This window comes from Plecotus auritus, assembly GCF_963455305.1.
Source record: "Plecotus auritus genome assembly, chromosome: 3".
NCBI lineage: Eukaryota > Metazoa > Chordata > Mammalia > Chiroptera > Vespertilionidae > Plecotus > Plecotus auritus.
Genome location: NC_137772.1, coordinates 127,392,442 through 127,417,436, shown reverse-complemented (window position 1 = coordinate 127,417,436; position 24,995 = coordinate 127,392,442). Strand labels below are relative to the sequence as shown.

The window sequence follows — 24,995 nt, the reverse complement described above, 5'->3', positions numbered from 1 at the left end:
AACAAAATCATGTTGTAGCTAAAGTTTGGTGACTCAAAGCCTTTTCATGTCCACCGATGGTTCCTGCTTACAATTCCTGTGAATGTCCTATGCCTACTGACAGACCATCTAATGTATAAATTATTGTTTAACTCAGGTACGCACTCATGACTGTTAATTCCACTTTCCTCAAACTTGCCCATGAAACACTCCTAACAGTGGAGGAATGAGAAGAAGACATGAAGCCCCCTGGAGGCCTGGGGATATATCCCATGGCATTGCCTCTCAAAAAATATTTATTTGAAGTCTCTGGTTTTAGGGGGGAAATCATTCAAATTATTGCAAAAATATTCTTGATTTTAATATGAAAGTATCTATTTTTCAAATCTTTGAGTGAGATTGAAGATTTAAGATCTTGTTTCTCTTGTGCTTTTATGCAAATATCAACACATTGGTACTCTTAAAAAACACAAATCTTCCAGGTCATATTAACACTTTTAAAGGCACTCCAAATGCCCAAAAGAGTGATTGACAAGGACTTCCCAGTGAGAATAAATAGCTCACATTTCAGATCTGTGCATGGGTGTATCATTTCTATTAATTATGTAATTCTCATGGTCTCTATCTTCGTTAATGTCAAATAGAAAAGCTGGGGAGATGATTCTGCCCAGGGCCACTCCTCTCAAGTCACGTGGGTTGCTACTTGCCTTATGTACCTGCAAGCCAGCTCCAGGGGTGGGAGAAGTCTTTATCATCAGAAACAATGATTTTTGTCTTTGGTTTGTGGTTCCTGACAACTAGGAGTCTACAGAAAAACCTGAAAGCCAAGATGATCTTCCAGCTCTGAATTCCTTTTCATTCTTTTGTAAGGATAAGAAAATGGCTATGGTCTGATTATTCTAAAGCAGTTCAGTTCTGTATGATTGAGGAGACCCCACTCACCCCTCTGTTCAATGTAAGCAGCTAAGCTCTGGCACAAAATTTGGGTTGAAAATTTCCTCTCTTCCTGGGGCTGTGATTCAGGCGGGCACTGTATTTAGCTTTTTGGCATGCAGCTACACAGAAAAGATTAGCACCTACTCTTTTTTCTTTTCCATTCAGGCACAAAGTTATTGGTGAACATCCTTCATCATGGGACAGGAACAGCTGAGTCTGGGCTCTAAGTGCCATTCTGTGGAGACTAGAGATAAGCGACAGTGCTTGGCCTGGTGTGATGATAGGAAGTCCACCTTAGTCAATTAAAAATAGAAGACAGGATATTAGCAGTAAGCACAAGTGAGCTGTGCTTAGCAGGGGTCCTCAAACTTTTTAAACAGGGGGCCAGTTCACTGTCCCTCGGACCGTTGGAGGGCCAGACTATAGTTTAAAAAACAAACTATGAACAAATTCCTATGCGCACTGCGGGCCCGGGACGAGTCAACTGCTAAGCAGGACAGGCAGCGGCACCCGGCGGGCCGGATAAATGTCCTCGGCGGGCCGCATGTGGCCCGCAGGCCGTAGTTTGAGGACGCCTGGCTAGAGCATAAAGAAAAGATCTTGGAGAGAGAAACCAAGATGGCGGCATAGGTAAACTCCTAAACTGCTGCCTCGCACAACAATTTCAAAACTACAACTAAAAGACAGACGGACACCATCCAGAACCACAGGAAAGCTGGCTGAGTGAAAATTCTACAACTAGAAGGAAAGAGAAAAGCTCACGGAGAATTGGAGGTACGGCAAAGGGTCTTTGTGCGCGCAGAGAGGAAGGGCGGCTGAGAGCCTGGCTGACTTTCTCTGGCGGAAGGGGGAAGGAAGCCCCCGACCGCACTGAACCCCAGTTCTGACTGCACTGAACCCCAGTTCCAGGCGAGCCCCTGGGGACCCACGCTCTTACAGGGGGAGTCTGGACTCTCGGGCGGAGACTCGGGAGCCGGGGAAGGCGGAGGACTGAAAGCGCGCTCGCGCCAGTGTGCACAAAGGCTGCGGAGGTTGCCACAGGCTTTCCCTAGTGGAAGGGAGTCAGAGGCTCCTGAATGCATTGAGCCCCAGTTCTGACTGCAGTGAGCCCCAGTTCCAGGCGAGCCCCTGGGGACCCACGCTCTTGTGGGGGGAGTCTGGACTCTCGGGCGGAGACTCGGGAGCCGGGGAAGGCAGAGGTCTGAAGGCACGCACGTGCGCGCAAGGGCAAGGCTGACGGGAAGCCAAGACTGAGACTCCACCCCATCCAAGCTGAGCACAGAGGCTATTGCAATTTGGCAAGTCTAATCCTATAAGGCTGTCTCCAGCACCGAACTTCTCCCAGCATAGACACAGCTGATCCTTACAGCCAACTGGACTGGAGGTCAATTCTTCCCAGTGATACCAACAACAATAAAGACTTAATTACAACAAGGCTGTACACACAGTCCACAAAGGGGTGCACCAAGAGTGTCCACCTCAAGTTAACTGGGGAGGCAGACCCACTGGGCCATATAGGAAACTTAGCACACAAATCTACCTTACCAACTCAGGGAAGCAGTGAAAATGCGGCGTCAAAGAATCAGATCACAAACGAAAGAAATGGAGGAAAACAAACGACTGGATATAGAATTCAAAACCACGCTTATAAGGCTTTTTAAGAATATCCTAGAAAAGGCCGATAAATATAACGAGACCCTGGAAGATATGAAAAAGGACCAACTAGAAATTAAACATACACTGACTGAAATAAAAAATATTATACAGAGACCCAAAAACAGACAAGAGGAACACAAAAATCAAGTCAAAGAATTGAATTACAAAGAAGCAAAAAACACTCAACCGAAAAAGCAAAAAGCAAAAAAAAAAATCCAAAAAGTTGAAGATAATGTAAGAAGACTCTGGGACAACTTCAAGCGTACCAACATCAGAATTATGGAGGTACCAGAAGAAGAGAGAGAGCAAGATACTGAAAACCTATTTGAAGAAATAATGACCGAAAACTTCCCCCACCTGGTGAAAGAAATAGACTTACAAGTCCAGGAAGCCCACAGAACACCAAACAAAAGGAATCCAAAGAGGACCACACCAAGACACATCATAATTAAAATGCCAAGAGCAAAAGACAAAGAGAGAATATTAAAAGCAGCAAGAGAAAAACAGTTAGTTACCTACAAGGGAGCACCCATACGACTGTCAGCTGACTTTTCAACAGAAACTATGCAGGCCAGACGGGAGTGGCAAGAAATTTTCAATGTGATGAATAGCAAGAACCTACAACCAAGATTACTCTACCCAGCAAAGCTATCATTCAGAATTGAAGGGCAGATAAAGAGTTTCACAGACAAGAAAAAGCTAAAGGAGTTCATCACCACCAAACCAGTATTATATGAAATGCTGAAAGGTATTCTTAAAGAAGAGGAAGAAGAAAAAAGTAAAGATAAAAATTATGAACAACAAATACATATCTATCAACAAGTGAACCTAAAAATCAAGTAAATTAAAAACCTGAGGGACAGAATAATCTGGTGAATATAATAGAATCAGGGGCATAGAAAGGGAGTGGACTGATAATTCTCAGGGGGAAAGGGGTATGGGGGGTTCATGAAGAGACTGGACAAAAATCATACACCTATGGATGAGGACAGTGCGAGGGAGGTAAGGGCAGAAGGTGGGGTGGGAAATTGGTGGAGGGGAGCTATGGGGGGAAAAAGGAGAAATAATTGTAATAATCTGAATAAAGATTTATTTAAAAATAAATAATAAATAAATAAATAAATAAATAAATAAATTTGGGAAGAATTGAAAAAAAAAAAAAAGAAAAGAAAAGATCTTGCCCGCCAGTGTTGCTCAGTGGTTGAGTATCCAACCAAGGAATCAGGAGGTCACGGTTCAATTCCCGGTGAGGGCACATGCCCGGGGTTTCAGTCTGGATCCCCTGTAAGCGGATATGTAGGGGGTAGCCCATCAATGATTCTCTCTCATCATTAATATTTCTATCTCTCCCTCTCCCTTCCTCTCTGAAATCAATAAAATATATTTTTTAAAGTACTTTTTAAAAAAGTATAGATCTTACCTTTCTACCTGCATTACTACTAACTTTTTGCTGTCTAGCATCAATAAGCAACTTGTTTGCAGCATAATTTGGGAATTTTTCAGTTTACAGTTTAGCCCACCGCCTATCTGAGAACAGTGACTGGTAAACCTTCACTGACAGTTGGAGCAGAGCCTTCTGGACCCAACTCCCCCTCAAAACCTACTCAGGAGCCACTCTGCCTTACTGTCCCCAACTTCGAAGATGTCTAAAGATTTTTGCTTATGTCGATAGTACGAAAAAATCAATTATTGGTAATGGGTATGACACATACTATGTACCAGGCACTTTTTAAGCAGTGCTTTACATTTATTAATTCATTGAAGCCTCATGGTAACTCCATAAGGTAAGTATTATATTTTTCCCATTTTACAGAGGAAGACAATGAGGCATGGTGATTAAGTTAGACTAAGTTGTAAAACTGGGACTGGAGCCTGGGCAAGCTGCCCATGCTTGCTATGGAATAAATACTTGTGCCCTCCTCCCCAACTCATATGTTGAAGCCCTAATCCCTCACTGTGTTGGTATTTGGAGATGGGGCTGTTGGGTGGTAATTAGTTTTAAATGAGGCCATAAGAGTGGGGGCCTTATAATGGGATTAGTGCCCTTATAAGAAGAGACACCAGAGAAAGTGCTTGCTCTCTCCCCATCCCTCCCTTCCTCCACACAAGGATTGCAACCATACAAGGATTGCACGCGCGCGCGCACACACACACACACACACACACACACACAGGTCATGTGAGCACATAGTGAGAAGGGTGCCATCTACAAGCCACAAAGAGAGCCTCGTGAGGGAACCCCAGTCTGAGAACTGTGAGGACAGATGTCTGTTGTTTAAGCCCCTCAGTCTCCGATATTCTGTTATGGCAGCCTGAGCTGACTGCAACAGGGCTCTTTTCAAAGGACGTGTAATCCAGCCTCCCACAGAAATCCTCACAGCCCCTCAGCCTTTCAGGAAACACTTTCCGGTCACTCTCTCTTTGGTCCTTTCAGACTCCCTTTCCCAGTGGTGCCTCCACCAAGCTCTTTATTTGAGACCCCAGTTTCACCCATGTCTGTAGGAGAAGGAGTGAGCAGAGCACCTCTTTACTCTACCTTAGCAAGTGTGGGTGATGCCACCAGACTGTATTCAGGTACCACAGCAGCCAGCGAGTGAATGGCCCCAAAGCAGCTTCTGTCTATCCAGGCAGGGTCCTGGCTTGTGGGGGGCAAAAGGGCAACTTGGAGGGTGCCTGGAGCCAGTCTGTGAGTCTCTGGACCTTCTAGATGCAGGGGAAAAGCGAGTCATAATCATGGGGAGGGGCAGTCATCCCTTCTGGGGGCTCATCACTAGGATGGAAATCAGCAAGATGGGCTATTTTTATTCTTGTCTGTCCTAAATACTGTGCTTTAAACCCTGATAATTTAGAAAATTTAACCTAATTTTCTAAATTATCAGGGTTTTGGAACTGTTGGACATCTGGTTTTTCTCTTCTGGAAGATAGAGAACTGTCAGCACGGTGTGCTTTTAGCTTTCTGAACAACAAGGATTGCAATCCAGAAACCGTGATCATTAGAATTGCCCATGAATTCACAATTTGTACACTATGCTGCAGACACACAGACCCACAGCATAATTTCCGGAAGCCAGCAAGCTCACCTCTGTGGCAGGAAAGTCAGTTCTGGTACATAGTGTCCCTGCAGCCCTCCCCATCACCCTGCGGGACAAGTGCCCCTGTGACATAGAAGATAGAGACTGCACATATGTCCCTGAGAACCTTGCTCTTTTTGTTCCTGAAAGTAGAAGAACATACAGATTACACAGCACCAGTTTTAAACTCGGAAATGAGAGTCCCATTTTCCCTGCTTTAATTTCCCATTCCAGACTGCTAGGAATTGCCTGTCCTCACACACCCCAAAAAATTGTAGGAAGTTAGTGCAAAGCAAGGTGCAGGGTCATTCCAGATGATTTAGTACAGCTGTTTGAGACTCTCGATTCCAATAATTACAGGCTGTTGTTGTTCCTTGTGATTAAGCCCCTATCCCAGTGGTCGGCAAACTCATTTCATTAGTCAACAGAGCAGCAAACCGCGGCTCATGAGCCACATGTGGCTCGCAAGCCACAGTTTGCCGACCACTGGGTTAGACCAACCATTTGGTCTCTAAAATGGGGCACTTTCCCAGCTGGCGTGGCTCCGTGGTTGAGCATTGACCTATGAACCAGGAGGTCAGGGTTCGATTCCCGGTCGGGACACATGCCTGGGGTGCAGGTTTGGATCCCTGAGGTGGCCAATCGGTGATTCTCTCTCATCATTGATGTTCCTCTCTCTCCCTCTCCCTTCCTCTCTGAAATCAATAAAAATATTTAAAATAAATAAATAAAATAAAATGGGGCACTAAAGAGAAAATAGGAAATCAAAATGACCATTACATGAAAAAGAAAATAAGTTAATAATTCAAGGGATTTGAAGACTCATCTTTCTCTCTAATAAGTAGGCAAATTGCAGTGACAACATTCTACCTCTTCACAGCCTGTTTGGGGAAATTGGAAATACCTTCTCTTCACAGGCTGGGAATAATTAATAATTTGAATGTTACCACCAATTTTTAAAAAGTCTGCACATTCTATATGCCCTGAAGCAGGGATTAGTGCTCTGGGAGGGCACTGGGGGAGGGGGACAGTCTTCATTAGCTTCAGGGTTTGCTTCCAGTAGCTTTTAACTTTGAGCTGGCCTGCCAGTCATTGGAGAAGGGTCCCTCTTCTCATGTGGCTTCCAGGGATGATGACATTGTTTGTCAGAGTAACCCCCACACGCACAATCCCACCACCACAGAGAGACACTAGAATGGCTAAAATAAAAAATATTAACTCTACCAAATGTTGGTGAGGATGTGGCACAGCTGGAATGCTCATACAACTCACTTCACTCAAACAACCCCTTTAGAGAACTCTAACAGGGGTGGGCAAACTTTTTGATTTGAGGGCCACAATGGGTTCTTAAACTGGACCGGAGGGCCGGAACAAAAGCATGGATGGAGTGTTTGTGTGAACTAATATAAATTCAAAGTGAAGGAGCGGAGGGGAGAGCAAGAGAACCAGATAGAACAGCCGGATCCGGCCCGCGGGCCGTAGTTTGCCCAAGGCTGCTCTAGCAGTTTCTTATAAAGTTGATCATATACTTCCCATATGCAGAGCAACCCCACTCCCAGGTGTTTACCCAAAGGAAAGGGAAACATATGTACACAATAAAGGACTGTATAGGCATATGCAGACCAGCCTATTCTTATAATAGGCCAAAGACTGGAAATAACTCAAACGTTTATCCACAGAATAAACAAATTGTGATATATTCATACAATGGAATACTGTTGAAAAAAATAAAAAGAACAAGTTACAGATACATGGATGGAATAAAATCAATGACTCTCAGAAACTTTGTATTGGGTGAAAGAAGCCAAATGCAAAAGAATGAGTATTCTGTCTTTCCAGTTTTGTGATATTCTAGAATAGGTAAAATAGCTGTAGTGACAGCAAGCAGTGCAGTGATTGCCAGTTGGATGTAGAGATTGTTTGGAGAGGGCACAGCAGATTCTTTGGGGTGAATGAAATAAATGTCATATCTTGTTTTGAGTGGTAGTTACACAGATGTAGGCAGTTGTCAAAAGTCTTATAACTAAGTACTTAAGGTTTGTGCATAGTAGAGTACTAGAGGCCCGGTGCACAAAGTTAGTGCACAGGTAGGGTCCCTAGGCCTGGCTGACAATCCAGGCCGACCTGTGGGGCAACCAGCGGGGCAATCAGAGGGCCCCACTGGAACCTACCTTGGCTGGCCTGGGGCCTGCGGGCTGAGGGCAGCTCCTGCATTGAGCGTCTGCCTCCTGGTGGTCAGTGCACATCATAGCGAGCGGTCGTTCCACTGGTTGTTATGCCATTTGGTCGATTTGCATATTAGGCTTTTATTATATAGGATAGTTCTCACAGGAACTGACATATAACAAAACCAATTTGACCATCGGCTAATTGATATAAACAAGAGTGAAGTTCCGCCCTGACCGGTTTGGCTCAGTGGATAGAGCGTCGGCCTACGGACTCAAGGGTCCCAGGTTCGATTCCGGTCAAGGGCATGTACCTTGGTTGCGGGCACATACCCAGTAGGGAGTGTGCAGGAAGCAGCTGATCAATGTTTCTCTCTCATCGATGTTTCTAACTCTCTATCCCTCTCCCTTCCTCTCTGTAAAAAAAATCAATAAAATAGAAAAATAAAAAAAGAGTGATGTTCCTACAGCATCTCATCAACAGTATAATGAAATAAAGTTGAACAAAGCTACAATATTCGACAACCTGTTGTACTTATATTGTAACCTCCAAGAGCACTGCTTTAACCTCTTGGTGGGTAAATTTGCTTGGTAAGAACATAGGGTTACTTTTGAGAAACACTTTTTAGAGGATGATGTTAATGAACCATCACTAACATTTGAGGGTTTCAAAATGCATCCACTGATAAAGCTACCTTACGCTTTATGATAAAACATTAATGTTTAAAAGACTGTACTGGTTGTATCTTTTGTCTTTAATAATATTGCATTTGTAGGAACTTTTAGATGGTTACTTAATCTCTCCCGTCGTCAGGTGCAGATAATAGAGAGGCTGAGGAGGCAGATTTTTGTGTTAGAGGCTGTAGGCTCAAATCCCCTTTCGTGCAGGTGGACAAGGTATCAGGATGAAGTGTACTGGCTAGTTTTTTAACCTATCAGAGGTATGTCCAGTGCTTTGGGGATCACTTGATTGTTTTTCTGAAAATTCATTTGCATTCACACCAGGCTTCTGACCTGCGTGCTTCAGAAGATGTTGCACAGTATTGAACTGAGATGTCTTCCCCCTTTTCAGTAAATCGAAACTTAAAATTGGCACCAGGCTCTAGGCGTTTTGTACAGGGAAGAATGATTACAGGAAATGAAGGACTGGATTTCAGTCTGGAATTTGCTTCCTCCCTCCTGTGGCAAGTAAATGTGGTCTTGCTGAGTGCTTTGTGTGGCCATCCCATTTTCTTTCCTGCTAAGGAGAAAGGGATTACAAGTGCATGTATTCTTAGGAGCCTATCATTATGTTTGGGTTTTATTTTGTTGTTGTTGTTGTTGCTCGGTGGGAGTAGAGGGATTGGGGAAATTTTTTTTCCTGTGTTTCTTTTTGTTTTCGTAACTTTACACGTTCTGCAGTTTTTCTCCTACTTAAATTTTGAACTTGCTGTCTCGTGCTTCTGGTGTAAAATTGATGTCAGACTTGTGCCTTGAGTGTTGTGCGCTCTCTAAACTTAGAGATATCTCTTCTGCCCAGGACAGGCAGGTGGGAGGTTAGGGGCGGGGGGTGGGGGGGCTTCATTCCTCAGGCTGTGGGAGGGAGGAGGACTTGGTTTGAACTTCAGTTTGAATCTTGATGACCCTACTCTCTGGCTTCAGGTCCTGGGGGAAGTTGCAGCGTTAATGCTTCTTTGTAAAATGAGGACTATGGAGGATTCAGTGAAGTTCTCTATGGGAAGTCTGGCACATTGTGATGTGCAAAGAATCTTAGCTCCTTCTCACACGTGAGCTACTGCCTTCTCCATCTCTATCACATCCTTTCAAATTTGCCCCACACTGGGGAACACAAAGTGACCTTCCCTACCTTGGGTCACTCCAGCCTCCTTTTTAAACCCTTTTCCCCGCTGTTCACAGAGGGCTGGCCCTGGGCACTGTGGGCATGTGGTGTGATGAGTAGCACACTGAAGCTAAGGCGTGCACTGGTCCCCTGTTACTGGTTCTGTGGGGGTCCCTGGTTAAGAAGTGCTTGCCTGACTCGAGGTGGTGCTGTGCAGCATTACAATTAGACAAGCCTCGGATCCCTTCCAGCCCTCACCAGTTTGTGTCCTAATTTCTCAAATGCACCCACCTGAGCCTCACTTTCCTCTAATTGACCAGAGTGGTTCCTATGCATTTGGCACCTAACTGGTTAATAATGATTGCTAGTTAAGGACTTGTTAACCTAGAGGTGCATTCTTCCCATTGGGACTGTTAGCGCATCAAAAGGATGTTTTTAAAACCTCACTCAGTAGTGTATGTGGAGGGGAGGGGAGAGTAATTAAGAGCCATTTGTCACCTAGCTCAGCTCAATAAACATTTTTTGTTATGCTAAGAAACAAGAACAATCTAACGAAATTTAAATGACTAAGGCTGTGGCTTTAGCACATACTTCAGGAATTTGGTCAATCTGAAAATCAGGATGGTAGAAACCTTTCTGGAGACACACTGTTAAAATTAGTTATAGAAATGATACCTTCACAGCTCCAGGTTTTAAAAACCAACAACAAAACAATACTTTCAAATCTCCAATTTATCTTTGTTAATTTAGGAGGGTCTTCATATTTCAAACAGGGCAGTTCAAAGTTCGTTTTCTTTATTTCCCTCAGCAGTGAAAAGTTCTAAGATTTATAATGTATTTAAAGTATTATGGTTGTAAAAAGTTATTTTTCAATAATTGGATTCTTTGATAAATATGACTGAACAAGACTGCCTTCCATGGGCCAACCACCACCCTAGGCATTTGTAGCAAGAGCAAAACTCAAGGGGTCCCCTCAGCTGGGCTCCTGGGGACCCTGTCAGCCAGGAGGCTAGCGTATTGGAGGCGGAAGGCTGGACTGCAGAATGGGGACTGCTAACCATCCAACTCCTCTGGAAGTTTGCTTGAGGGTTGCGGGGGGGGGGGGGGGAGAGGGGGCGGAGAGAATAACCTTTTCTTTCATGTAAGTATTATATGTTCTCTATAGAAAAAGCGGGAAGTAGAACTAGCTAAAGATCTCTGAAAATAAAAACCAGCAATTCTCCTACCCAGACAGTCCTTCTGATATCCCATGCCATGCATTTCTCCTGAACATATAAGCACTCACATATGCAAAGGGGTTAGTAGTCTCAAGTCCATCAAGGCCTGGCCACTCCACTGTTTTTGAAATCCTAAAATGTGCTTTTTAAAGGTGAGGAAATACCGAAACAGGACTACAAAAAGTATGATGTATATTGACATATATGTAACAACAACAAGAAAAGAAGGCATGACGTGTGGGTGGACTGCATCTCAAGTGTAATTCTGAGGCTTGGGCCATTCACCTTCCTTTCCACACACCCATTTCCATGTAGTGCTCCTGTAAGAGGTTGTCTCTGAACCCAGATTTTCACTAGGAATGTAGCATGGCATCTCTACCAACACATGTAATTCTATATCACTTTAATTTCTGCATAGCAGCCCATTGGATGGACCACAATGTATTAAGTCCTCTTCTTGGACATTTATCCTTCACTTTCCTTGATAGTTCATACCAAGGTGAATATTCTGGTACTTGCTTCTTTACACATTTCCTTACTTGTTTCCTTGCAATGAATTCTAAGCTATGATTGATAGGGCAAAAGGTACTGGCCTATTTGTAAGGTTGAACTGTTCTTTCTGAAAGACGGCCCTCCTGTTTTTAGAAAGGAGAGTCCTCCAGTGCTAGGGCTGGAGTGGAGCTTCTGTTTTGCTGTCACAGATCCCGAGTACCGCAGACAGGGCCAGGTGAGGGGTTCGTAGGCCACACCTTCTCTGTGTGAAGAGAAGAGCAGTATGAGGAAGACTGCTCTGGAACCCCTTTGATTCTCAGCCCAACTAATTTCCAGCAAGAGTCCCTGACATTAATCTTGCCACATCTCCTCCACTCCCCTTCACTTCTAAGCCTCACTCCACTTTGCAATGAGTTGTGGCAAAATACCTATTCCAGCAGAATCAAATGGTGAGAACTCCAGATTTAAAAAACCCCGATGAACATGAAGGGTCTGTCACACTTTATCCTGGGTTCTTGTTCCAAGTAGTCCATCCTTCTAGACCAGCTTGTCGATGGCCAGCCAGCTCCATGTTCCTTCCCACCAAAACCAAACCCAAACCCAAAATCTCACTCAAAAACCAAAATCTAAGGACACTGTACTCCCCAGCCCCCATTTGCTCTAAACTCTTTTCAGTTCCTCACCTCACTGACATCAAATTTAGCCCTGCAACTCTCTCCCTTCACACCCTCTCTACCGGCTCATCCCAAACAATCTCTGTCTCAGTATGCCAGAAACAGTGTCCTCAAAGGTAGCACTCCTGGCTGTCCCCCTGTCGTCCAACCTTCCAATTGGACTCACTCTCCCTGTACCCTTCTCCAGCAGGTCCAATCCTGTATCTTTCCAGGCACATCCCATATGCTGTCTTCTCCAAGAAGTCTTCCCAGCCTTCTAGCCTAATAGCCTTCCCCTAAATCTCCATAGAATATGATCATGACGTATACATTCCACTGTGTCATGTAAATGGCACAACACAATTGTGTGTGTTTGTGTGTGTGTACCACATGACTTTAAGTTCCTTGAAGGCAAAGCCTGTATTATCTGTTTATCCTCCTCTTCTCAGTATTGAGAATCACTGTGCTTTACTCCAAGATATTGGTTCCATGAATGAATGAGCAGTGAAGGAACGTGAGCTGATGGATAAGTGAAATGGATGAAAGGAGCCTAATGGGTAAAGGTTTATTCCATAGGAGTCTGGAGGCCCCCATTTCTCATAGGAAGGATTTAGGACAGTATTCTGATTGGAAAGGGGCTTCAAGCACTTCATAAAAGAGTGAGACAAGAGCTGATGATCATGGAGAAGAGCTCATCCCATCAGGCCCCTTGACATCCTTCCTAGGTGCACGTTTAACTGTCACTGAATTTAATACTGTCTGTTGTTTTTGTGTTAGGGACTGTTTTGCCTTGATAAAATTATATCTTGATGTTTTTGAAAGAAAAAGTATTAAATACACCCATCATTTCTGCTTCTTGCAGGCAGCTATGGTCCTGAGCTCCGCACACTTCTGGTTGGGATTATTTCTGGTTCCTACTGCATGTTTGATCGAAGATGTGGCATGGAGAGCGTAAGTGGAAACTGAAGTAATAACCCTAAGTCTTACTCATCTGCCCCTGCATTTGTCTTCCACAAGCATTGGCATAGGATATGAAATGCTATGAGACTTCTGGAGAAACCGGTCTCCTGCCACCTGCCAGCAAAGGGTGTAAAGGATGTTGTGTTTGGTTTTCTTCCTTTTAACCTGTGCTTCACCTTAGACAAAAGGGGGTCCCAAGACAGATTGTGTAAAGGTCAAGAGGGATGTTCCTTATACTTGATTATAAGGAGGAGTTTCTAAGTACAGACCCAATTCTACCGGGTTTAGGAAGTATGACTCGAAATTCATTTTCCTTATGTCTAAGAGTTATTGCTCCGTGATCACAAATATAGCCTGTCTTTAAGGAAAATTGTGTCTATATAATTCATTTCAAATTGCAAAATACTTGGAATTAAGTATTCTTTATTTTTCCAAATAATTCACTATCAGAATCCTTCAAATATAATTCTTCCAGAGCATCAGTTTACAGGTCTATGAGAAAATTAACCACAAAGATGAAATTAAAATGTAGGCTAAACAGGAAATAATTCATGCTTAGATTTTGTTTATATGTTTTAAAATATGTCCTTTCTGAAATATCTTGTACACAATGTAAAAGAAGCAACAAGGTAATGTAAATTTTAATTCTGTAAGCAAAAGATGGAATACTGCAAATGAGATAATATTGATTTTTGAGTTGGATAGGCCTGGTTCCTCCCTCCTACAAACAGTTGCCAACTTCCCTGAAAATTGAGACTCTTGCATTGGCTTTACTTTGGGCAAAGCATAATTATCTGGGGGCCCTGAGGTAGAGAATTGAGACTTTAATCCAAACCTTCCAGGAAAAGATATCAGATTTCATCTCTCTCTCTCTCTCTCTCTCTCTCTCTCTCTCTCTCTCTCTCTCCCTCCCTCCCACACTCAATGAGAATGTTCTTCCCTGACAGTTACGGATGTCTTTTGAAAGAGTCTTCATTTTGGCATTATCTTGACAGCCGATGGCACCTAATGCAGAGAGAGAGGGGAGGAGAGACAATTTTATAGCATATTTTGGTGGGTTTTTTTTCCTTCTGTCCACTAAGTTTTACAACTGTTAGTAAAAATTAAATAATTCTAATTTCTTAAATGTTCCAATTTACCACAGTTTCCATGTTACCTACTGAAACTGTGCTTTATAAATAGTAGAATCAGAATCTTTGGAAATGAATTATAGTCAGAAAAGATGTTCTCTCAATCTATTAAGTGCACTAAAAGAAAATGGTAGTTCTATCATACACATAGCTTAATTGTGGCAAAATATATTACCTTACCGAATTTTGTCAATTTTGCAAGATAATCAAGTTAGTTTTAGGTCTTTGCTACATCAATGACTTTTAAATTTATAGTAACTGACAATAGTGATTTGACTGTAAATTAATCTTAGGCTATTTTATTTAACTACTTAAATGAATATCATGAAAAAAAAAGTTTTTTTTGAGTCTGTGTATTTGCCAAGTGAGACTTTAGCAGAAGTATCTTTCTACCATTTCAAAGAGAATGTTTTCAGATTACAGTGTCTGCCTCTTTCTCTCTCTATTTTTTTTTAATATTTTCCAATACATTCCAAGTAAAAGTTACTCATCAATCAGGAAGCAAATTATCTATTCCTTCAAGCAGGAATATTACCTATTCCTGACTCCTGGCACTGTAAAATTAGCACCACTTACATTTTTTTAAAGGATAAAGCAAATGAGCCTGCCTCCAGCTCCACCAAACAAACAGAGTAAAAGTCGCTTTCTTTTCAAGAAGCTTGAAGCAGGCTAGGGGCCCTGTAAAGAAGGCCCTGTTGGAGGGGAGGGGAGCCTGAGCAGAGGCTGACCGTCAGTGTTGTCCTACCCATTGCCCTGCACCGCAGGCCCAGGACAGCCCTCCCAGGAGCACAGCACCGTGCTTTGGGCTGAGCCTGAAAGGCCCCTATGAACTCCAGAGGCACTTCCAGAAATGCATTTTTGCCTTGGTTTATTTGGGGGAGTGGGAGGATGGCATATATTGGCGCTCATCTGGAGGAGTTGCCCAAAGTATATGCTCAGGTTATAATATATATTTAATGTCTAAACTACAGTCCCCTCTCTCCTCATAAACAATAATTCTGCAAGTTTATTTGAGCACTTTTCCTCTGACCACAAGGCCCAGGTTTTATCTCATATTATACTTCCAGACTGAAATATTTGTTGTTGAGTCAAGTAAATTTAGAGACTTCTCCCAGGAAGAGAAGGCGCTGCCTGAGCTGCTGTATCACTGAACTCTCAGTTGTCTTTCTGAACCTCAGCTTTATAAACGTCTGTTTTTCCTTCCTGCACGCTGAACTAAAATATTAATCCTGAATGTCCAGGTCCACCCATCATTTGGTTCAAATTGTCAAATATTTATTGAAACATGATGTGCTATGATGCACCTTGGACAAGAAGAGTTTTAAATGAACTGAGTCGAAACTGAGGCGCAACTGCAGAGAGTGCTCTGAGGGCAGATGGCAAGGGCGGGGATCTAACTCGGTTTTGTTACTGTCCTTCAATCTTGCCGAGGACCGATCTTCAGGATTTTTTTGTTTGTTTTGAATTTTGGTGGTTAACTATTTCAAAAGAGCTTTTAAATTCCAGCACAAGGTAGGCCTTCCTTTCCCCATATATTTCTATGAGTGCTTAAGAAAGTAAGTTATTCTTTCTGCATTTTCCCCCTTCTTTGCCCTAGTCTCTCTCTTCTATTTTGGGACTTGGAATATTAAGAATAAGAAAAAAAAACATCATGAGGTAATTCAGTCATTTTTCCCATGAAGTCTGTCAATTTTCTGGATGAAGATCCATTGCTAGACTATCTTAAGTAAGATTTGGATGCCATAAGATACCTACTCTGTTATCCTGTTCACCAGAATTTTCATAAGGGACCAAACTAATACATCTTTTATTAAAATAATTGATTGATTATATGTGATATCTGGCTAATGACTATTTTTATTAGAAGCATGAAGTTTAAATTGCCCAGAACTATTTTAATATCCTTTAGCTTACACTCTTCCAAAATGTTTACCTATGACAACATTCTTAGGTTAGCAGCCATGTACTTATTCTCCTCTAGGAGAAATTTGTCAGGATTGCTTTCTAAAAATAACATAAAGCTCAAGGCCACTGAACACGGGAATCAGTCTCTTTAACCTAACTTGTATCTCCTATAGTCTACCAGTCAGCACACAATGCATTCAGCAATTCCAGAATGACTTCATTTCCTTATTATAATCCCAGATAGGCAGTTAAGTGGAAATAAAAGGTAATAAGAAATTTTTGTATACAATTGGGCCTTGGTTTTTCTAAAACTTTCTAACTACACTAATTTCTTTTGAAGCACATTGTGTATACATTTTCATCCACATTTAGAAATTAACATTTCCTTTTAACTTGTTATCCTTCCATGCAAAAGAACAGTCCAGGAAAAACTTTTAGAAACAAAAGTTTCTTGAAATGGAAGTTCAAGATTCTAAGCCAATCTATTTATTTAAAAATTCCCTAATAACCTGGAGATACCTTTAGCACTATCTGAGGCCTCACAGATGAATCTCACACCCTCTGACAGTGACTAAGCACCCCATCCTCCCCTTTTGTGATCATCTGGTCTCTTGATATGGTGTTAAATGAAGCAAGCCCTGGACCACTGGGGATTAGCTGTTCAAAGATAATGGGGCTCACTCTGTCCAAGCTGTGATTCATAACAAGCCAGACTCCAGTTCCTAAAGAGACCTCATTTACACGCCAGGGGCTAATACTTCAAGATTGGGTTCTTAAACCTTCATGTGTTGGGTTTTAGTCATTTCACATGCAGACTTAGACAGGGGAGATTTTAGATTTGTCTGCCTAATTAAGGCCTTATTGGGTAAACGTTCTTGAGAAAACACTTTTAAGTTGCTAGCATCCCTTCTCTTCCAGTATATAACATGTGAAGAGAATAGCAGAATCCTCCCCAGTGTGGCCATTCATGTTCTTAAACACTGATAGGTTCCCAGGCTAGCTCTCGGATTGCCACGTGACTCTTGAACATGGATGCAGTTACATCCACTGAGAACCTGCACAATGCCTGGTAGCTTCAAGATATTTAGATCATTTCCCTCTGTGAATGAGTGAAAGCTGGGGCAGATTCCTTTTATTCTTGGCCTAAGCTCTGACATCCAGTGTCCTGCGCCCAGTGGCCCAGCCTTCCTATTCCAAGCCTGCTTCTTAGAGTTGCCCTTCTCTTGCAGCCCAAGAGATAACACTGGGAGCTGGTCTAGAGGTGATGAACCCTGCTGGCTCTGTGTGGGGCATCAGGGAAGGAGGAAGGGAGGATGATGTGGAGTAAGGACAATCCTGAAACAGTGAGATACGTGTGCATCCTTGAGCACTGACCAGACACGTTCTCATGGGCCCTGTATGTTTGGGGTGAATCCACGTGTGGTGGGGTTGCCACTCAGTTGGCTTATTATCAGTATATCCCTGTAAGCCCATGAGATAAAAGGGAAGGTTTGAGGCACAGCATGTTTAATAATACTGAACAGTGTAAATGTTAACCTTCTTTTTGACTGCCTTCTTCACAGCAAAATGTTAAACATTTTCTCAATTATTGTTTAAATTAAAATTCCACAGTTTCTGCTTTGAACTGCAGTATTTTATCACTACTGAGTCTCAGGACACTGCTTGATGTAATTAAGATATTATGTGTTAAAACCTATGTGGTTTAGTTCTCTTGTTTACTTTGGGAAAAGGAATGACAGGCACATATACAGTGTCTTAGTACTAATACTCCATTAGAGATTAACTCAGAGTGTTAGGGGATGACTGGGCATTATCTCAATAGACTTTCTTTCCTTGAAGGTGGAGGCCGGGCGGGAGTGTGTGATTCCACTAAATAAAGCAGCTCACGTCTTCAGAATGTCCCCGTTATACTTTTCACTTCTTTGCAGATATATGCTCAGTCTTTGTCCTTATTCTGTCTTCGAGCTCTGGTGTTTAGCAGAATCCTCATACTCCTTTATACTGAATTTAATGAAAAGCTTTTCATAATACAGGGTGGTGCAAAAGTGGGTTCACAGTTGTGAGTACATGAAACACAGAGTTGGTTCTTGTATTATTATTTATTATTTATCGTGTTATTTTCCATATGAACAACCGTAAACCTACTGTTGCTCCACCCTGTATGTCTGCCTGCCTTGCATTGCTAAGTCATTAGTGCTTTTCTTTATACAGTTTGTTATCCCATATTTCTAACTTGCATCTTATTAAATGCTTTTCTTCACTTGCATTGTTTCCAACCAGTAGCTTTCTGCTTAGTCTCAATCTTAGGAAGACCCTGAGGTCAGGATCTTGAACTTACTTGAACATTGAAGGTATTCTTCTTAGTTTAATCAGAAAGAGGGTGCAAGTAACTCTTCCTCCAGTTCCAGAAGAGGGACGTGTCTAGGCTGAGGTTTGAGCTGTGGTGGAAAGGCCCAGCTTGCCCCAGTTGACACCATCGAGACGTACACCTGCAGGCCCTCGCGGCAAGGCTGTGCAAGAGGAGCGGTACCTGGGTATTTGTGTCAAGCCCAGGTCTCAGGTCAAGGGTTTGGCATGAAGAGCGTGAACTCTAGCACTATAATGGCAGTGGCTCTTTTCACACTAAAGAAAGAAGGGAAGCTGTTTACCCTGGACTTTCTGGTCACCGTATAGGACAGGGCAAGGGACCAGCACATGTCCAGTAGGGTGGGGATTTAAAGCATCTTCTGAGTTGTTAGATCATGCGGTGAAAAGCTTTAGGCAGATACACGAGTATCCAGGAACCCCAGTCTTTGTTCTGATGGCTCTGCCCCTCAGATCTGCAGGCTTTCAGCAAAAAAAGCAGAAGTCTTTAGGGGACTGACTCCTGATTCTCCCCAGGTAGAGTCCTTGCCTTGCACGGGACTGAGAACGCTCCCTAATGCCCCAAACCTCAGCAGCAGTCAGTCAAAGGGCATCCAGATGTGGCCCAAGAGGAGAATACCCAATCTTCATAGCTGTGTAAAGTTCAAGTGTCATGTTCTTACTGTCTTTTCCTTGTGATACAGGGTCAAGCATACCTGTCATAAAACATTGCTGGAGGAGGTGCAGGAACTGGAAATGAAGATGGGAAAAGCAATGCTTCGGGACAGTAATGGAAAGAGGTGGGCATCTCCATCTAACTATTTGAAGAACACGTCTCCCCCAGCCCTTTTCTCTACTGTTTCTGTGTTTCTCTCTTCAGTTTTCAATGTGAGCATGGGGTGCTCCGTTTTAAGCATTTTGGTTTTTCTCTAAGAATGTAGTCATGGTGAGACTTAGGTCACACTCTCCCAATGACAACATAAAACCTGACTTCCTGGTTCACTGAGCCTGACCACAAGTTCAACTGGAATTTTGACTGGGTCTGGACTTAAGCAAAGCAAGTCAGATGCAGAAAATACAAATAGTAGCAATATTACCCTAAGGTGGGAAAGTTTAGTAGCTAGGCCTTTGGATATCAGGCCCAATTATTACACTAAAGGATGAGTATCTGCCATGAAAGTTTGTATGCCATTCATGTAAATGCATATTATTCATACAAATCTGGTTACAGTTTCCTTCATGTATAACTGTGGCTTTGTTTTTAATGAATTATTATTTCCTACTGGTTCGTGGAGACAAATACCATTGCTCCCTGTCCTTATTTCTCATTGAGCATCAGCCTTCTCTTCCCCACACGTCATAGTTGAGCATGTGCATAGTTTCTATTTAATCACATATGCTAAAATGTTATTAGATTAAATTTAGTTAAAACCCAAATACTACCAAAGAAGTTTACCTGGGCCCAAGAGCAATGTGAGTGTCATGAAGAGGCACTGCTATATTAGAGAATGTGACGTCTGGAAAATTACGCTCTTTTGTAAACAAATGCTTAGAAAGAAGTCTGTAGCTAACTGCCAATGAAAAAAAATCTAGAAGTTGAATACTTCCAGAGATTCCTACTACGTGTCTTATTTATAGTCTGTTTATTTGTACCATCTTTCAAAGCAGTAAAGAAAAAGTATGTTTTCAAAGGAAAGAGAACCAAACATTTTGAAAAGTATGAGGAGATAATTTCCAATAATTGTCACTTTTAGGAATGGGATTGTATAATATGTAGTTGAAGTTGTGGGTTTTGTGTTCATTTAGGACTTGTTTTTTAATAAATGAGTCCATAGCATTCATTTGTGGCAATTGTGCTAGTCACTATAAAAAAGTCAGCCAATAAGACAAAAATCTGTCTTCAGTAAGCTTACAATCCTGAGGCCCCGGGCAGGGCCTAGGGGCTCACAGCCGATCTGCCTATAACCATAGGTGAGATAGCACGCGGCTCAGGCGTGAGCAGGGCTGTCCTGCCCTTAGATACTTTAGGCACAATGCTTAGCTACTACTAGATTTTCAAGGACCTACAAAATTCTTTGAGATCTAAAAAGAAACATATTCATAGTCTCTAAAAATAAGGGAAAGCCTCTGCAAATTGAAATTAACAAATGTTTACACAGGGTTGCTGAGAGGTCATAAGTAATTCTAAGTAAAAGAGTTTCAAAGCAAAATTCTAAAAACTCCTTTCAAACATCGAACAGGAAAACATTACATATTATGTGGCATGAGAAGGCACTTTAACGTGCTGGAGCTGATGTGCGGCAGGGTCTTTTGCTGGCCTGGCCATGAGGTCAGCAGCACGGAGGGCCCTCAGAAGAGGCAGCAATCCAGGAGGCTCTGGCTTAAGAGATTCAGAAAGGCTTCATGTCCAAGATAGGATGGAAAACAGGGCTTTGAGGATGTAAAGAACTTGAAAAGACAAAAATGATGAGAGTATGTTTCTGGCAAAAGGAGTAGCCTTCATCTGTTAGAGAAGACGACTGATATTTTGAGGGGAAAAGGGGTTAGGATTTATGAAACAATATGGACAACACAGCGTGTTGCCTGACCCATAGCAGGAGCCAGAGCACCAGCCGCTAGTCTTCAGATTGGCAGGGAAGTCGTGCTATTGCAGGGAGCCTTGAAAGAGAGTGTGAGCCCATCCCTGTTTGTTGTTGATAAAAAGAATGCTCTTTGTAAAATTCAGTTGTCCTGTTCAGAATTCACTTTTAAATGTTCAAATGGATATCAGAAGATAATTGGAGTTTAGATGTGGTTTCCTACCTCCTACATTTTAATATCTGTCTCCTGGTCGCTTTGTAAATGTTGTCACTCCCCTGGCTGCAGTGATTGTGGGTGAACGTCGTTGTGCAAGCCCCACTTGGTAATGATGTTTTCCTTTTCCTCTGGTCCCGGTGTCTTGCCTCACTTTTGAGTTCCCAGCAGAAGGTAGTTTGGGACTCCATCCCTCACATCATCCTCAGCAGCCCCCCATTTGTTTTTCTCCCTCCTAATTGCTCCCAGGTTTTCTGGGTGTTCCATCTGCAAACTAGATAATGGCCATGTGCTGCTCTCTGCCAGAGATTTTGTCCCGATGAGCCTCTCCAGAGCTGCCTCACAATTGTTCCTTTATCACCATTGTTTGCTCCTTTCACACCTGGTTGGAGTCCTGTGCACCTCTGGTGCTGGTGCGGGAGGGAGCACCATGGGGGTGGAGAGGAGAGTTGCGATTTCTTCAGCTCTGTTCTTCTAAAGATTTATAGACTCCCTTGTTGAGAGATCTTGAGTATTCTGGTCTCTTTCCACACTCCCCATTCCTTATTCCTGATCCCTGCCTGATGTTTCCATTTACTTTGCATCTCTCTCTAGCTGTTAGTCTGACATGGTTAGAAGCACCACGAACATTTGTTAACTGACTGACTGGAAACACACAAGTCTGGTCAGGTGGCGCTGAGGAAAAGAAGGCTGACCTGCATTATCTGTGCAGAGCTGCTGTGCTGGGTGTGTTAGCTCATGTTGAAAGTGGCCCCAGAGAGATGCTAAGAGATTTGCAGGTGGTCACTTGGCTCCAGTGAGAGAGACACTTATCTCATGGCTTAAGAATAAAGCTAACAAAAACTCACAGATGGAGAGACATGTAGTGCTAGCGAAGTTGAACAGTCGTGGAGTGGGTCCTCCCAACAGCCCACAGCCATCCTGCCTTGGGTGCCAGCAAAGCCTCTCCACCTCAGGTGTTCTGAGGGTCACTCAGCTCAATTCTGAAATCCTTTAGGACATTCTGCCAAGTCATAAAACCCAGGTCCAAGTCACTGGCAAATATACTAGCAGTTTTTCTCAGGAATGTACTCACAAGAAATACAACAAAAATCTTTTAATAAACCCTGGTGTGCCAAATTTACAGTTACAATTTGAAATGGTAGCTAGGCAGTCTATGCATCCCTCTAGACCAGGGGTGGGCAAACTTTTTGACTCGAGGGCCACAATGGGTTCTTAAACTGGACCGGAGGGCCGGAACAAAAGCATGGATGGAGTGTTTATGTGAACTAATATAAATTCAAAGTAAAGGAGCGGAGGGGAGAGCAAGAGAACCGGATAGAACAGCCGGATCCGGCCCGCGGGCCATAGTTTGCCCAAGGCTGCTCTAGGCCCATTCAGTAAAATACTTGAATATTTTATTGATCTTGTCTAAGCCCCAAACTTTTACACTATTTTGGTAAGCATTAAAATTTTATTAAATGCTTCTGCACGGTCGCATTGATGAATCTTGTCTTCTGAAATTAACCTACATAATTTATGCATAGATAAGCCTGTTCTCATGACTTAGATAAAACTATATTTTCTATACTAGAAAGTATAGTAAAGTACAAAAATGCTAAAGGTAGTGACAACAATGTTTCTCTTGGTTTTAGTGTGTCTGTTTTTGGTGGAGCCTTTTCCGGGCTGTGCTGTTTGTGGCCAGACCCATTTCTACATGTGAACTGTGTGGAAGGCCTTTCCCCAGAGCATCGTCCCCGGTAACCTTTATCCAGAGGCACCCCGCTGCTCTCTGTGGGGAACAGTCTATCATGCATGTCCTTACTTTGTACATGTCTAAAAAATGAGGAGCTAATTGGAAGAATTCCTTTTTCAATGTTTAGGTCATTTTCCCCCCTCTATATTCCTAAAGTGCAAGATATGCAATTTTTTTTTTCTGGTGGAAGAAGACCCACTAGTGGCCACTTACCTTTAAAAATAGCATTTAAACAAATGCCTAAAATGTCAGGTAAGAGGACAAACTAGTATTTTTCCTCCTCGAATTGCTTTTCTTTCTTGGTGTGGGGGAGGGAGTATTCTGAGTTTTAGGTATTTTGTCAAGCAAGAAGAAAGGTGAATACATTCGATGAAAACATCTAGTTTTTCACTTATACTTAGTTTGAATAAACAACAAGGACACCCTTGTTTTGTTATAGACCTTCCTTCTATTCACCATAGTTGACGGGAGGTGGCAGCGGGGGGGAAGGCACTGGGTTGATTTTCTCTAGTTTCAAGGTCAAGGAATTCTGGTTGCTGCCCCTGCTTTTTGCCAGCAAGGTGGTGGGATTCTCTTTCCTTAAGTGCTTTCCCTGCCTGAGTATAGCTTACTCTTTGCCTTTGGTCAATGTCACCACTTTATGGTGAGCGATCACTGAATCTCCCCTTTGGTTTTATGTTCTCCCTGAAGCTGATGCATGGGCTCCGTGACCCCAGGGCTGAGCCGGTGCACACAGTGTAATGTACACAGCCCATCCGCCTCTTAGAAATTCAGGAAAGAAATCTGAGTCACTCCTCTGTCTGGGAGTCTGTGCTCACCCAGCTTCCATTTCATCACGACTCCTGCTACAGAGGCAGGGCGCCGGTCCAAGCTGGTGACCTGGGAATCCTGATATAGGACAGAGCCGCCACACATCAGCAAGCTCTCAAACCAGTGGGAGTTTACCCCTCACTCTGGGCAGCACGCTCCTTGTGCTCTTGCTAAAACCAATTATATTGAAAACAACCCCCCCCCCCCAAAAAAAAAAACATTTGGAGTGAGTACTCACCTAAAATCCAATATGCTTTGATGTTTAAGCAGAAATCTTAGTTCTTTAATGTTTAAAGAGTTTTTGATGTTGTCTCAACTACAAGTCAAAATTTGTACAACTGCCTGGTCAAAAATAGATATAAGCTCACCCCCAAATAGGAGGTACACCAGCTTTATTGTGTAGTATTTCTCCAGTATAAACTTTATATTATTTCAGGGAAAAAATTTTTTTCTTAACATATTGGCATTGGCAATGCAAGTTTCTTTCTTCCCTTTGCTTTCCTCTCACTGCTTCCCACACTTATTTCCCCTAAAATATCTTTTTTTTAAATACATTTTTACAAAATAGATCTAGAGACATAGAAGCATGGAACAGACTTGCGAATCTCAGAGGGAAGGAAGGAAAGGGTGGGTGGGTGGGAAGAGATCAACCAAAGAACTTGAATGCAGATATGCATAACCCATGGACACAGACAATAGGGTGGTGAAGGCCTGGGGCGGAGGACAGGGGTGGCCTAGAAGGGGTCAATAGAGGGGAGGGGGATATATGTAATACTTTCCACAATAAAGATTTTAAAAAATAAAATACGTTTTTATTGACTTTAGAGAGAGAGGAAGGGAGAGGGAGAGAAACATTAATCAGCTGCCTCCTGCACGCCCCCTACTGGGGATCAAGCTGGCACCCCGGGCTTGTGCCCTGACCCAGAATTGAACCAGCAACCTCTTGGTGCATGGAACAGTGCTCAACTAACTGAGCCACACAGGCCAGGACTCTCTTATTTTTTTAATTAGCTAAAAGGGTAGGAAATTATGGTGTCATTTTGGCAAATCTCTCCAGGCCAGGTGGCAAATGTCTGCTTCCAACACCTGGTTAAGATTTATTTCAGTTCCAGCTGCATTTTTCCCATGGCTGGGTCATGACGTAGAGAAAAGAGCACAGACTGTAGAGGCAGGCGGACCTGAGTTGGAGTCCAAGCCCTGCCACTCACTTAGCCGTGTGACCTTGGCTGGGTTATTAACTTCTCTGAGTTTTAGTATTCTCATTATTCATTTGATTTGAGGTTTAAATGAAATAGAACATATTAAATCGATAGCATATGTAGACATTCAGA

The 24,995-nt window shown here is 42.8% G+C and overlaps 1 protein-coding gene across 3 annotated transcripts in view; it reads left to right on the top strand.

Annotated features, from left to right (window-relative positions):
• The window catches only part of ATP8A2 (ATPase phospholipid transporting 8A2), a 700,434-nt gene that overhangs the window by 627,087 nt on the left and 48,352 nt on the right, over positions 1–24,995 (top strand). For all 3 annotated transcript variants that reach the window (XM_080660784.1, XM_080660782.1, XM_080660783.1), the window contains 2 exons: positions 12,851–12,939; positions 19,031–19,126. In XM_080660784.1, coding sequence (XP_080516910.1) covers positions 12,851–12,939; positions 19,031–19,126 — 185 coding nt within the window. The remainder of the gene's footprint in view (positions 1–12,850; positions 12,940–19,030; positions 19,127–24,995) is intronic.